Source organism: Ambystoma mexicanum, chromosome 8 (assembly GCF_040938575.1).
Source record: "Ambystoma mexicanum isolate Mex_15411 chromosome 8, UKY_AmexF1_1, whole genome shotgun sequence".
NCBI lineage: Eukaryota > Metazoa > Chordata > Amphibia > Caudata > Ambystomatidae > Ambystoma > Ambystoma mexicanum.
Window position 1 is genome coordinate 883,637,114 of NC_090929.1, and position 16,299 is coordinate 883,653,412.

The 16,299-nt window shown below is 39.4% G+C and overlaps 1 protein-coding gene across 6 annotated transcripts in view; it reads right to left on the reverse strand.

Annotated features, from left to right (window-relative positions):
- GRID1 (glutamate ionotropic receptor delta type subunit 1) overlaps window positions 1–16,299 on the reverse strand; it is a 3,001,620-nt gene that overhangs the window by 120,213 nt on the left and 2,865,108 nt on the right. For 2 of the 6 annotated variants that reach the window (XR_011268624.1, XR_011268625.1), the window contains exons 15-16: window positions 5,133–5,373; window positions 4,784–4,871 (exon numbers count right to left, since the gene is read on the reverse strand). Coding sequence is in view for 4 of the 6 variants with exons in the window: in XM_069610762.1 (XP_069466863.1) it covers window positions 4,784–4,876; window positions 5,133–5,373 (334 nt within the window). In the remaining 2 variants the exon portion in view is untranslated. Of the gene's footprint in view, window positions 1–4,783; window positions 4,877–5,132; window positions 5,374–16,299 lie in introns of all 6 variants that reach the window. The other 4 variants (XM_069610762.1, XM_069610764.1, XM_069610763.1 and 1 more) reach the window with 2 other exon arrangements.

The following is a 16,299-nucleotide window of genomic DNA, read 5'->3' on the forward strand; positions in this document are numbered from 1 at the left end:
CAATCTACATCGCTTGATAAATGCTTTGAACTGCAGAAACCTTCAGTTCGACCCAACTCAACATTGTCTTGCTATATGTACTGCAGCGACTGTTGCATTTGAGTCCAAATCAAAACACCAGCAAAGCAGAGAGAGGCCTGATTTACTGTTGTCAGATATGATTGCCTGATAACTGTCCCCAGGTCCATTTTCTGGCCTTGGCTATGTCACTTGAATCCCTTTTGCTACAAGAACAGAACCTTTTCACAGAACATGGTGGTTTTTATTGTTTTCTTCACCCTGTCTCATTACCCAGAGTGCTTCTTCTTACATATTCTGAGTTCTTTCTACAGGGGTGCTATATATATATATATATATATATATTTTTATTATTTTTTTTTTTTTATTTTTTTATATATATATATATATTTATATATATGGTTTATAGTGATAATATCGAATAAAAAATAATGTAGAAAAAAAAAAATCGAATTTCTTTTTCACTACGTTTTTTATTCGAAACGGAGGGGTTCCCTCCCAACCCACTTTTTTTTTTTTACCTTTTTTTTTACTCGCGAAACCCCCAAAAATATATATAAATAAAAAATAAAGAATTTAATTTTTCTTTTTTGACATTATTTTTTCGAAATTATTGTCTTTCGACATTTTTGTTCTCGATATTATGACTGAACACCATATATATATATATATATATGATCTTGATTGGTCATTCCTTTAGTTTGCATTCTTCGATGTTGCTGTTTCGATTGCTACTATAAATATGCACACCGCTCATGAGAGTATAGCCTTCCCTTGGCTCACTTTACCAGAAAAGGCGAAAGGAAAGAGGTATATCTCTTAACTGTGCCTGTTTGAATTGTATGATTGGGTTCACTCCCGGTTTGTAGAGGTATGAAGGCTGAGTAGTTGCATTAGCTTCTACTCATCCTTGTACTCCTGCCGTGCAGAAGGCAATTCATCATAGGGGATCTTCTAAGGACCCGGGTATTAGCTTGTCCATCAGGAGGAAACAGACTTAGATAATTAAATCCACCACAGAAAACAATTAAAGTTCCTATCCCAATAACATCAACTGTTCAAGCCTCAACCAAATACAGAACAATAGCTGACATGAAATTCAAAATCATGGGCTTCAGATTGGCACAATTTGGCCTAAAAAATATACATGAGTCTCGGTTGTTTTGCAGATTAATTCAAAAGTTGAGTATGTAAGTCCCACCATGTGGCATTAGCTCAATAATAAAAATGACTAGCTGCCATCCTATTATAATGATAAACAAATGGAGGGCCTGTCAAATGATCCAGGTCAATCATGACCTACTGGGAAACCTGGACTTATTTACACATCCCCATTTCCAAAGGAATATACATGTAAACCCTGATTTTTGTAACTGTGCAAAGTGTATTTGTGCAGTGCAAAGTAAGTACAAAGTCATTTTTAGGGTACAAAATGATTGTGCACTGACCTTTCTCTGCAAAAATACACTTTGCACAGTTCCATGAATCAGGGTTTTAGTTTTTCAAACATTTCAGATCCTAACCACTATTTTCGACGTAACTCCAGAACCATATGACATAGAATCAAATTAAAAGGTGTTCTGCAAAAAGGGTGGTACCTCTATAAAAGGTGCCCAAACAAAATATCTGTAGATGTTTTAGAAATTGATAAACATATAAATATGAATACATAAGTCATATTTCATTGAATGCATTCATATTGCATGTCCCTGTGTTTGTTTGGATCAGGTGAACTGAGCAATGCATTTTAATTGGTGTGTGATGTTGTTAAAAAGAGATATGACAACACATGTTTTTGGGATCAAATTGTATGATCAACATTTTAAAATTAAAGGGTGTGATCTCTGGGACTGTCTGCCTTTTAAGCAGGCAATGGAAATACTTTATCAATCAAAAGTGATGCGGCAAAAATAATATAGTGTGTACACAATTCCCCTTAAACAAGCAGAAAAAGACAGGGGGAACATAGGAGCTGTTGAAGTCTGCAGACAAGGGAAACCCATTTCCAAATGGATGAGTTCTGATCTTGGGAGATGACAGTGGGCTTATCCATGAGGAAGCCTGAAGCCAATTTTCCTGGGGAGGAAATAGTTTCCCAGAGGATGAAGAAAGAGACCAGAAGGGGCAAGCTGACTGGTAATTCCCTCAAAACACTTCAGGGTCCTTCCTTGCTGTGCAAGTGTGAACATTCCACGGTGTAGGCCCTCTAGAATAATGTTTCTGCTAAGTCTCATGATTAATTGGACTGGGGAGCTAATTTCCACAAGGGGTTCTCAATCCAAATAATCTGTTTTTAATATTTTAGTGTGAAATGAAACAGTGCTTTCTCATTTTGTTAAAAGCAATGGATATCAGGCATATTAAAGAATGCAAAGCATTTCTTGTGCACAACATGTACTGTTTGATAAACTTACTGACAGAATGTGAACGGGTTATTGTAGCTTGTTAGTGTGAATTTTAGCATGCTTGTATAGTCAAATGTTTCCTTTCTCTATGCTGTGTGTGGTGTAAAATAGAGTGCATTTTCCAGTGCAGAGAAAACAGAATTGTTAAATGGTAGCTAAAATGCTGAACACAAAGGGCCTGGTTCATGGAATGTTTTGCACGGTTCAAAGTGACTTTGCACTGCTGAAAAGTGACTTTGCACTGCTTACACAATCCCTGATTCATGGAACAGTGCAAAGTATTTTTTTACAGTGCAAAGTCATTTTGTACTGCAAAAAGCATGTTCGGGGCCGCCTTTCGAGTGAATTTATTTAAATAAAGGAACATTTTGATTCATTACATAGTCTGTTTCTTTTTCCAGAATTGTGCGGTGTGATTGTATATTTGGGTGTTTTTAAGAAGGGATGCCTAATAGTAAAGAACAATTATGACACACAACAAATATTGAAACAGCAGTAAGTACTTAGCATACTGACATTTTTGCCCAGCTAAACGAACGAAAGGTGAAATGCCAGCTTTAAACTTGAATTGCAAAGTAATTTAGCACCCTGAAGTGTAGGTCATATGGCATCCTACTCAAAAGTAGGGCCTTACTTCCTTGTATCGACCAGCGTTTCCTGCCCACTGATCTGTGTCAAGACAGTAATTCTGTCATTTTTTTTTACTGCGCTTCTTCCCTCCCAAACCAACTGACACCTCTACACCCTCAATTCTCCCATTTGCTGCCAATGCCACTGGCACAGCCCTCTTTCCACATTTAACTCCCTTACCATTCTCATGTGTCTGCGTTTGCTGCCTCACAACATCATCTCTGATAGCATTAATGACCAAGAGAAGGGACTCTCTCTGTGCAGATGTCTTCACCTTATTCCATGAAGGCCATTTTCTCTATTGCTTATTTATTTTAAACTTGGCAAATGGCTGCTATAACATTAAGAAAAGGCTATTGTCAAATTAAGAAAAAAACTATTAGCACACCGGAAGGCAGGCTGGGGTGATAATAGCTATGACCCCTCGATGGAGGCAGAGGGGTTGAGTACTCGGTACAGCTGCTTAATGCCTTTGCTTTACTTGGACCATTAACTAGGACACTGGTCCATTACCAGGTGTTAACGCTCCTCACCACAGGGGGGTTATTGCTTAGGCTGCAACTGGACCTTTTATGCTGTGAATTGTCTATGATATTTGGCAAGTCTTTTAGCCTGAGTATTGAACTGTTCGACCTTATATGTAAGAGACCTTTTCACCTCTCCCAGGTTGTCAGAAACAGCTACTGGATTTTTCAAATGCTGTTCTATCATTTTATCGATGCTGTTATTGAACCTGTGTCATTCTTGCATTGTTTCATCACAATAAATCAAAGAGGAGCAACATGAATACATTTGAATGATATTATTCAGAAAATAAATGTGAGTGAGAATGCTTCTTGTGCAACAATTAAATGACTTATTTGGATTGACCCACCGGCACCATCTCCCCTCCATATTTGACTTTCCCAAAATTTGATTTTGCAACACAGAATTTCTTAAATAGGCCCTAAAATCACACTAAGTCAAAACAGTGCATTTTGTCAACATTGCTTTACGAGGAGAAACACATCATGCCGGTCAGCAGACTCTGTGCTCCGTTGTCCCGGATAATAAGGGGTATAGGCCTCCTTTCTCCCTGGTTTAGAGGGCAGCTTCTAGCAGAAATTGCAGATCTGAAATGTCCCTGTCTTTCTCTCTGAGAAACCTATGGCCAGTGGACATGTCCTCCCTACTAAGGAAATATTCAGAAATAAAGAAATAGCCACTGAAGCCAGGAAAATGTCAACCCCACACTTTGTTTAATTTTAGGCGCAATTCTGTGATGTTTGAATGACGCAGCATCATTACCTGCATTTATCGTGTTGATTAAAGTGAGTACATAGTTGCAGCTAGCGAGTGATCTACACACGTTGCGATTGACTATTGTTATTAATGATTTCATACAAATAATGCTTTGAGTATTGTGAAATCTGCTTGTGAATGATGGGCAACAACTATATCTGGTCTTTGAAGCTAAAAGTGACTTAGAACAAAATGCTCAGTTCTTTAATTAACTACTTCCGGGGTAATCATAGAGAAGACACTGATACACAGTTGATGACAACGAATGTTAAGGGTTTGATGTGCACACTTCACAAAGAGAGAGAGAGAGAGAAAGTTATTGGCCTGGGTTCACTTCCCAGGGGACTGCCTCCCACAGCACTAAAACCACAAATACAATGATCGCAATAGGCAACCTCCGCCAAGAGGCTGAGGACTGCATGGGCATAGGCACTGAGCTACCCTCTCACCTCCGCGAGGTGCTCCCTCCATGGCAGGGTTGAGGCGCATTGGCAGGGCAGTGTGGGGTACCTTCCAGTGCTACTGCCCCCGCTGTACCTGTTCTGTGGATAAATGGGAGATTTCAGTTTCCAGAGCTCGTAATCTAGCACCTTACATGAGCACTAAATCCACAATTATAAGAAAAAGCAATGCCATAACTTCTATAAAATACTTTTATTTATGATAAACAGAAATCCTAAAGTGCTATCTTTGTACCGTCCCAAACTGTATATGCAAGGGTGAACAGAATCCTATAGATTACATTTCTATGTTCCATCGCTAATTGTTATAATAGTTAATAGTTTAATAGTTATGGACCTCTTTTGGAGACTCCGGCCGGCACCGATTGCTGTTCCACCACAACTCCAGAGCTGCCACCAAGCATGCCAGCAGGAGGCCTATTGCTAAAATGCAGAAGACGCCTGCAAAACTGTGAAGCTTTAGTGCTTTCCCATCAGTCTGTGCGCTTTCATGGCTGTTCAGGTCGCAGCGCCCCATCCTTGGCCACCATTTCTGCTTCAGAACGTCGAGGTCCCCTGTGTCCTGCAGTTCCAGGATCCTGTGGAAAAACACATATAGTAGATGAAACAGAACATGTAAACCTTCCCTGATTAAAATAGCATTACATCACAAAAGTAGCAGTAAAGTAAAAAAGGCTACGGCTGGGAATTTGTTAAATGAATGGACGTTTCCCATTTCTGACCAGCTAGAATTATACACAATAATGTGCCCAACATTTAAAGACCACAAGGTACAAGATGTTGACAGGCTAACAAAGTTTCAGGTGCAGAGCAATACATATGGGTACAGAAAATGGGGGTGCACTTCTAAAACGTTTGAATTAAATCAAATCCAATGTTTCAAAAGTATGAGCGGAAACAAATGACACTAAAGTACAATTGCAGAACATTACTGAGAAATCTCAACACATTCCAGAAAATTCCATGGATACATAGGTGGAACACAGCATATTCTAAAAAAAAACAAATTGGAACAATAAAAAAGGGACTAACTTGCCAAATGTTGATGACATTAGGCCTGTTTGATTGTGTTATTGACCTATTTTCTTTGGTTCAGCACACATCAGAAAACATTCTCACTGACTGATTGATTGACAATAGAAACGTCAAGGCGGTGATAAGAACAATACAGTTTTATTCAGAATGTGTGTCATTTACCCTACATAGCCTGAGCTTTAAGTGGTCTGGGGTTAGACAGGGCGGAGCCCCATTGATCTTAAAAACTATTCATGAACCGGGATCCCTTTAGCTGTCCCTGCAATGTTGCATGCTTGTGAGCCCCTAATCTGAAGGAGCTTTTGAAGAGACTTGCAGGAACGAAAGGGCATTTAAGGAAATAAGAATTTGCTTTCCACCCAAGCAAGCCTCACATCCGCTCCAAATGAATATATATCATTTTTGATGTAGAGACATGTCAATGTTAATACTATTGTCAATATTGTGACAAATGAAATGATCAGAGAGCACACAGTGCATTCCATACTCAGAAGGGTGTCATGTGTGAATCAATATGACAGACATATTTTAAAGTTGTTCTTATGTTCCAAAAATGTTATTTGATTTTATGCAAACAATCAGGAAACCACATGTGTGCAATTTGTTCCTCTGCCCTTTCTGATGTATTTACAGAATGAGGGTTATTTACACCCTAATTGAATTGAGTGAGAGAGTGATTAATTTACAAACCTTATATGAATTCATTTCCAATATTCATACTGGGTGCTGTTAGAATATTTGGAGCTGAAGAATGTGTGCAGTGTTTTCAGTGTGTATTTGACATTTGACATGAACGCTTAACATTGGGGGAAGTAGAGTGAGTTAGATGTGTTATGCCACAAGTCACAGAAGTGCTGGCATAGCGTTAGGTACACAAACACGAACATTGCCAGGTTTTAACAAATTATGCAAAATTTAAAGCTGAATGACAGCGCTTCACAAAGAAAGATTCATTGCGTGCAATGTATCAGAAGCAAGATGGTCCTTGCAAATAGAATGCTTGTTCATGCAGAAAAGAAGGGAAGGAAGGAGCACTAGAGAGAAGTTTAACATATTCCCCAGGCCACAGGATGTTGTGCTGAGCAGGATACTGTTAAAAGATCACCAAACCCAGGGGCTGAAACATTACATAAGCTGATATGGGGGGTGGTGATAGATGACACAAGGGGCCAGATTACAAAAAGTTTGCACCAGTGAAAGTGCAAAGTTTGCATGGTATTTGCAATAGGGCAATGTTTGCCGTATTTTTTAAAACATTGGGACACATTAAAAAAAAACATTGCACCTCGGCAAGTGCAGTTTGGCATATTAAAAATACCAGGGCAAATATTTGACTTCTCCCACCTCTGTTGCATGGAGTGAGAAAACTAAGCTGGCTTGTTCAGTATGTTGTTTTCAGCACAATCGCAAGGCCACGTCCTTAAAATGTTCTGTGAGCTGTCTTTGCAATGACTATATCTGGGTAGCTGGCAGTGTGACAAAGTTCTGAGCAGCGAAGTATCCTGGGATCCTCAGCTGGAAGGTGGGGTCAGCTGCCGAGTGGAGCCCAGACTGCAGACAGGCCGGAATGGCTGGGAGTTTCAAGTGAAGTAGAGTGAGAATGAATAGGGACAACATTATCTGAGAATCTCTTGCAGGGGTAATCTGGCATGGTGTCAAACTGACCACAAAGGCAAAACTCCCTTCATTTATAAGGTACCCATAGATAAAGAGATGAATCAAAATTGGTTATTCAGGCTGTTCTGCTCTGCAGGTGAGTCCATTGTATGTCATACTAGCCTGACCTTAGTTAAAGGTCAAGGGGTAAATGAATAGTGAAGCTTTATCTAAAATGCATGTGCTTTCATAGTCATAGTACTAGCTGGGGTCTATGGGCTGTGCTGAAACAAAGTACACCATGTTTTTCATTTTTCTCTATTTTTTTCATGTGTTCATTGTATAAAATTAGTTTCCAAGGTTTCTATGTATCAATTTTGAGGTTATTTGATTGTCTAGTTGTGCATTTTTCTGTGATGAATGAACATAAAAACACCTAAGTGCAGAAAGATGACAATGTGTGGGCTGGCTACTAGTGTGTATGATTTTATTGTGCAGCCTGTCCAATGCATAATGCATACTTTTCCAGAACATGGTGTATGCCTGGCACAGTACAAAGCCTACAGGTGTCCAGCCTACCCCATGGTAAAAATTGTGGAAAAAGAAAAGTGGCAGGGAATATATCTAACATGCCCAAGAATCACTGCACATTTGTATGTTTTGTAGGTTTTCTCTCTCACTGCCTCTTTCTAGTTTTCTCTTTCTCACTCTCGTTTTCAGTCTCATGCCTCATGTTTCCTTTCCTCCTCTTCCTCTATCAGTAACTTTCTAATTCTATCTCTCACTATTTCTCTCGGTCGCTCTCTCTTTCTCTCTATACATATACATCTCCCTCTCACTCGCTGTCTCTTTGTCTCTTAGTTTCTTTTCCTAATTTCATTCAATCTGAGATGAATCAGGAGTACTCTTCTTGCTACTCAATATTCAGGCATAAGCAAAACTTTTCATCCACCTCTTATTCTTTTCACATTCTGTACCCAACATGAATTTATGATTAAAATAAAAGCTTTGAGAAAGATGTGAAGCACTATGATAATTATTGGGGATTTTTATACAAATGGATTTGCAACCTCTTTTAATAGTCATAGCACTGTTCAAGAAAAATACAGTTAATGAGACTGGAGATTTAACAACAAGAGGGAATGAACTGAACAACTCAGCTTTCACAAGGAAAGATTCAGAATGTGCAATGTATCAGAAGCAAGATGGTCCTTGACCAAAAATGATATTTTTTTCTGTCAACTTGAATGAATGAATGAATTTGTGAATTAACTTCATTGACAAGCTCTGCAAAATGAAACACCTGTTTGTGCTTTTAATGCAAATTGCATGTGTGATATTTGTATGTGATTTTTCGGTGTACTATAGTGAATGATGAGGATGAGAAAAAAGTAAGAACATATGGCACAAGACACATTTGAAAGAGAACATGCAATTTGAAAACTATTGGTATTGCACATGGAATGTTTTACTGTTAAGCATACAGGAATAAGTAATTTCTTCTCTACAATCAAGAGTTGGGAATTCAGAGTCCGCCCTTACCATTCCAAGCCCTACGACTGCATCTTATTCAAAAGCAGATTTGGAAGTCTGTCTAGCTATAAAGAAATATGGCTCTAAAATAATAAAATAGCACCCAGATGAAATGCATGATGCACGCTGGTGCTACATTAAAAGTCTAAATGTGAACAGATGGTCATCAGACTGCACATTTCTATTTACTGATTCTTCTTCTGCATCGGTAGCATTCATGCACCCCAAAAAAAGAAATCAAATATTAAGAGCATACTTTTGGCTTAAGCTTTACCAGAAGATACACATAAGTCTTGTATGCACTAGAAAGCAATGCACTTTGCTTTTGTTGGGCAACCTTTAGTAAAAGGAAGCAACATGTATGAGTTACTAGGCAACAAGCACAACGGTCACCTTCTACAAACCCTTGAAATACTGCCCCCTACCCCCTCATTCTCCCAAACTACATTCGGCCCAGCCCAATCTCCGCTCCATCACCATAACTTCTCTCAACATTGGGACATGTTTCCCAATAGCTGTTTATGTTAATTGTTCCCAGGTACCCCAAATAGCAAACTAGTAATACATGCCATGTTGTAGCGGCTGCCCCAGTGACCATCAGATGTAAGGATCTAACCTATGCAGACGAATACCACTATGTTGCTTTCCAAAACTATGTTCCTATTCAATCCATACCAAAAATAAGATACATAATAAAAGAAATGAATGACATCACTGGCGATCCTAACTCAATCCTGCTGCTTAATTTGCTTTTCTGCCGGTGTTTACCCTACTCTCTGTCAGAAGAAAACACCTGTTTATGTTATTTGGCCTCTGCAATTTCATCTTAAATGTAGCACATGTTATATATTATGTGTAATATTGTCATGCACAGATTGTAGCCTTTACCCCAGAGGATATCTTTTGATAGGCTTTGTATAGCACTTGGAAAGGTTGTGCAGTTCACCAGGATGCCACACTTAGTTGAATCCATGAGGGTGACCAAGTTATGGATGCGAGGCAACTGTAGAATGTGTTCCACTACAGGGAATGCAGGTGTCTTTATGGTTAAGTGGGGTCTTGAATGTAGCCACTTAATGATAGCTGAATGCATGCAGAATTATCCACCATAATTTATCAACCCAGATGTCTTCGAATTTTGCCGAATGGACCAATTCTATGCTTCCATATGATTATAAAAAGGCAATTATTTCGTCTTGCACTCCGTGCTTTTGGAATTAGCCAAAGGCGCGGCCACACTCCGAACCCATCTGCTTTCACATCCAACTTGAATGACACTTTGCAGAACACTTCTGCCATAGGAATATAGCTACTTTTCACAACAGAAATTAGAACTAGAAAAATGAGCTACACAGATAATTGGCTATCCTCTTACACACCCTCCAGCTTATTTCCCTAGTATACCTCTTCCAACCCATACACATGCCAATTAGACATCCGTTGCTAGCAGGGGCTCTTCCAAGCCCTCATAACCTTTAATGGCCATTATGCACACATGCATACTAGCACCTTCTAACTTTCCCATACTTCGAACTTAGGTCCCACCGAGGGCTTTTAACCTACAGTGTGTTGGGACCATACCCATAGTGAAAGGCACTATACAAATGGCAAAATGAAATGGAAGCAATAACTACACATACATTGCACTGCATGCATAAAATATTTAATTGCAAAACCCTTTTCATCTTTCTATTATTTCAGAATGACTCGGAAGACACTGTTCGACTTCACTCTACCAATGTGTAATGACATTTTTAATGAAATTTGTAATGAAATTCGTAACTGTATATTGTGATATTGTGTCAGATTAACTATTAATGTTTTAGTATATGAATTTTATTGTATTGATAATTGATATTTGGAAAAGTTGTATTACTGTATACAAATAAATTCTATAAAATCACTCCATCAACTCATCCTTCTCCTTGAAAACACATACAGGCAAATATGTACCCTTAAACAGCAAAGAAAACAACTGTACACGTTGCCTCACAACTTGCTTTGAATATCTAGAAGCCCAGACTCACACCCAGTTTAAGATCAAAATTATTCGATGACATTATTCTGAACCCACATCTTAACAACGTCATTAAGTAAAACGATGTTGACTATCTGTGTAAATGTACCTCCACTGTGATAACCCTCAGCTAAAATCATTTGTTTTACCCATGTTTGCTATTGATAGAATTATTTTCCTACACATTTATAATTCATTATTTATGTCATTTGATGCACAGGGCTTAGGAACAGAAAAGGACTGGGCTTGGAATCTTTGCGCTAATTGCATGAGATTGAATGTGGCTACATAAGATATTAGCTGCTGAATCTGTTATCATTTCTCAGGCTTTCCCAGCCCCTTACAAACCATGTCAACTCCCTCATTAACGCATTCTCCCTCATTAACGCATTCTCAATGAGATTGTGCCATTGAAAAACACTTTTGTAAATCAGGCAATATACCTCTCTCTTTTGAGGTGCACCCTGTTTTACCATACGTGCAACCTCGTTGAGGATGTTTGGCTTTCTCCTCTGGTTCCTGGGGAGTACTGTAAAAAGTGTGTTTGACCTCTAATTTCACATCCACTGTTTTGCATTGCTCTATATCCTTATTGCCCTACGCAAGCACATATTCCATCCGTTTTCCAGCATGTCTTATGTTGAGTGAAACCATGCTGCTATGGATCTTACTACAAACATCTTTCATTGGTTTCAAAAAAAATTTCCTAAAGACTAAATTCAGGCTTTCCATATGCTTACCTGCACCCATTTTGGGAAATATATGGTTAATTGTACTATTCTTCGGTCAGCTGGCACATAGCTAAAACATGAAGTCCGTTATGCTGCCATTGTCGTGCTGGTCTTCCTCAAGAAAAAAGGCTTATCCTTACTATCCACAGAAGCTTATTCACATTAGCTTGTGGCAGCTCTACTATGGCTCAGTCTGTCATTTATGTGTGTGCACTGAGTTTCTTTCCAAGTGCCTTAAAGGAGTCACTCGCCTCCACACATCTGTTTTCCCCTGCTGACAGATAGACCCTCCAATATATTCAGGTATCACCATACATGGGATCCTTCATCTCAATAAGCACAACCCTTGCACAAGCATCACTGAAGGCTCACCTATATGCCACGTTCTTGCATTGCTACTTAGAGATTCAATTACAATAAACTCAGGACAATAACTCTTTGTCACCATTCCAAGACTAACCCCTTCTATTAGGAATGTACACATTTTCTTTATCGTGCATAGACCATATTGTAATATTTCGAATAAAGCCCAAATCCACTTTAACCACTACTCAGATCTTGTATATAATCAGTTATTTAAATAACTTTTTGTTCACTGTACACAATGCTATGATATTTGTTCTGATATACTGGAAATTTACTCTAGCTATGATATATATTGCTCTCTTTAAAGAAATCCATCATATTTCACTGTTGTAGTGTTTTAGCTCTGTGTTTTGTACATACAACACGTTTTTAAATAGTTAGGGCCTAATTCACAGAAGCGTTTTATAATGGCAAAACCCCATTGGAAAAGGCTCTGTGAATCAGGGCCTTCATTTCTTTTACTTAACCAGTGTCCTTTTAAATGTGTATATAGCACATTTCTTCACTCGCTCTTCATTTGTGTGTCATTAATATGATTTAAAGATATGTACATGACACTTATACTTCAAGGCACTAGTTGTGTCATAATTTGATGGATCAAACATTATGTCGTAGGTACATTCAATTAGACTCTACACATCCCTACCTGTTGTCTCTCTCATCACATCAGTGTGGAAATAAGTATTTCGAATTAATGTTTTCATTTTAGTGCACTGAATCAATCAGAATGCTACCAGCCAGAATAACACATCAGAGAAGAGAATGGAAATTCATCAGCTGGTGTATAAGGACTGTAGGATTACCAGGCCGAATTTTGTCCAAGAGGGAATTTTGGTGACAACTCAGACTCCTATACAAGGGGAATGGCAGCGTATAAATGATGATGGTATTGCATACAGTCTGTGTCTGTGGCTTAGCACCGATGTGAGTCACTGATGAGAATTCATTCAAACCAAAGAAAGGTTGCATTGGGATTTAGCAATACATAGCAGCATAGTACAGCTTGAATTGATTGAATAGAAACCATATCATAGTGTACCATAGCACAGCATTGTAGTGTAGTGTAAGGACTAACTCTACTCACTCCTAACATACTAACTAATAACTCCCATCCCCTAAGCCACTAATATAATTAGTGATTAGAATGGGACAGCTGAGTCCATGGCAAATGGTGCAGGAATTTACAGAATCATTCTGCCAAAAGCAATTATTGTTAGAGCAGCTGAAGCGCAGAAAGACATAATGAAAGTGTTTCAACTATCCATCTAGAGCCACTAAGATGAACCCTCTACAAAGGTATAAATAGTTAATTGGGTGGAAAAAAGAGAATTTGCCCGTGAGCAATGGGACAAGTTATATGGTGCCCTGCAGACCAGGCACGATAGCTCTTTTTGGAAACAGGTGAGTAAGAAGAACTTGACTGGGGATAGAGAGCCACCATGTATCATCGGCGAGAGTGATTGGTTTACCCATTTCTCTAACCTTTATCAAAATGAAATTCAACCGGCCCCTAGTTTGATAGCATATAAGCCACTTAATCCAGCCACCCTTACTTTTAATACTTGGGATGTGGAGGTTGCCATTAACAATCTGAAAAATTATAAAGCAAACGGCCCTGATCTAATCCCAGTAGACCTTTTTAAGGATGAGGATGGGATATGGGCTCCAGTTCTCTGTAAATTGTTTAATGCCATTCTGAGCAGTGGTGAGATCCCAGCCTCTTGGCATAGGGCTACAATATTACCTTTTTATAAGAAATGGGGCCGTGATTCCCCAAGTAATTATCATCCCATCTCGCTTTTGGATGGAGTCGGTAAGCTCTTTGGTAAATTATGATTTAACCCATTCCAGGAATGGGAGAACTGTAAAAATATAATCACTTATCTACATGGGGGGGAGGGGTTTAGGCAAAATAGGGGTACGATAGACCACTGTTTTATTTTGTTTTTGATCATTCCTAAATACACTTCATTGAAGAAAATGTATCTTTGTGCTGTTTTCCTAGACCTAAAAATGGCTTTCAATACCGTTTCAAGAGAGCAACTGTGTAACATTCTGCAGTGGCAAAAAGCACCCTTCAAACTGGTTGCAATCGTACATTCACTATATTCCGCCAACAGTGCTACTGTTAGATATGGGGCAAGGGGTGAACAGGGATGGCCCTCAGAGCAAGTGCGGGCTTCCGTCCTTAGGTGTGGCATGGTGGTTTCTCCTGTCCACCTGATGGTGAAGCTTGTAGGGATCCTGTCGCTGGTACTGTGGTGATTTGGCTATTAACCATGTACTGATTGGTAATGGTTGTTGCGGGTCAGTGTCTCAAACACTGGGGCGACATTTCTAAGAGGAACTATTTTCCATCGGTGACAGACCCATTATTCTTTAATTGACCTTCATGGAAGTGTGTGGACCCCAAGACGTAGATCACTTGCTTAGTTTAAAAATGTACATTCCCATAGATATATATGTGTGCGATGGGTATAATTCACCCGTGAATGATAAAACCTTGTCTGTTATTGAGGGCTTCTAGTTCGTTATTTTGGTGGTTCTGCGCTCAGGTGTCCAGATCTAAAGTTGTTTTTTGTTGCTCTGGTTTGTAGATCATAACTACTTTTATTTGAGTATAGGAGTCCGTAGGACAGCAGATTTTTTGGAGTATCATCATTTCTTATTGGTATCCCTGCTGGTTTCTTGAAATATCCAGTTTGTAAAAGGTTGACCGGTTTCGATGATTCTAGTTAGTCATCTTCCTCAGGACCGGTTATTCAAGCCTGTCTGCATTGGATCAGTGTTTCAGGGAGGACAGGGGAACCATTACCCCATCTACCTGTGTTTGTAACAGCCGGCGGCTCCATGTAAAGTAGGCACCTTGGGAGTTCATTTAAGTTAAGGAGTTTCTTCCTTAGGACTACCCCAGAGCAAACCCTGGTGATTTTTGTTATGCTATTGTGTTGCAAACGTTAAATGATGCACTTGCACTCTAAGAACATGTATAGCAGTTGAGTCGGGAAATGGCCGAACCAAAGCTGTTGCTGGCCTTCAGGCTTCTTTTTAACAGCCAACCCGGAAGGGTCTCTTGCAGCAATGTCCTGCTCCCACATAAACAAAGACCCTGGAGGAAGGGAAACACATCCTTTATTAAGTTGTTTTTTATCTAATGTCATGCAACTTAAGTGGTCCAAGCTCTACCACAATTAAAGTGCCAACGCTTAAGGCAAAATTCAAACTTTAGAGAGTACCTTTTTATGGCCTCAAGGACTTAAGTAAAGACGAGTGGAAGTGAAACGTGCTAGCTCCGATTGGCAATTCATGGGAGGGTTGTCTTGTTTTGAACAACATTTCAAAGCCTTTTAAAAGTGGAGGCTCAACAGTGTCATGTGGTGCATAGTTCCCGGGTGAGAGTGGCTGCTAACATGTTATCTATCAGTCAGAAAACCGATCTTATCTCAGGGGAGAGCTATTGAAACATGTTGGTCTTCAGCTAATGCACTGTGTCTTCCAGCCAATCGCCACGAGGGACGAAGTTGCAGCACAATCAATCAACCAGGGGTGTTCTGCCAAAGTCAGTACAGAAATATACGATAAAAAATACCGTTGATAAACTTTTGAAAATACTGTCACAGGGTGTTCAAAGTTTGGCTAAAAATAAAAATGATGCTGGCACCTGATTTGTTTTTGTTTCTCAACTTCAAAGCATGTTAAGGTTTACTCACACCGAAAGCAGAGTGGATGCCGGCTCTGCTCTGGTCTACAAGATGTGCAATACACAGAATCGCTTCAGTAGGGCCTGCTATGCTCAGGTCTTTTCAAAAGGAGACACATCTTATAGTCACCCATCCAAAAATCCTTTATTCGAACAAGTCCATTAAGCAATCGTTTACATTCCAAATGGATCGCCAGCTAACATTGTTATATTTCATAGGAAATGAAGAGCCTACTACCAGGGGTGTTGTTTGGTCTGGAAAAGATCTGGGGCTACACTCATTTTGGGACTGTCGGGACTGGGGGCTAGCTAGCCTTTTTGGTTGTAACTCCTGAGCTTCTATCCGGGGCTACAACCAAAAGACCTGGGGCTATAGCCCCCTCAGACTCCCCCCCCGCTAGCAACGCCTCTTCCTACTACTACTATTCACAATTGTAGTGACTGTGTCCAACAAACACATATTTAGGTCAAATATAAAAGTAGTGAAGAGTCGCACTTGAGCATTTTTTAATGCAGAACTCCAATA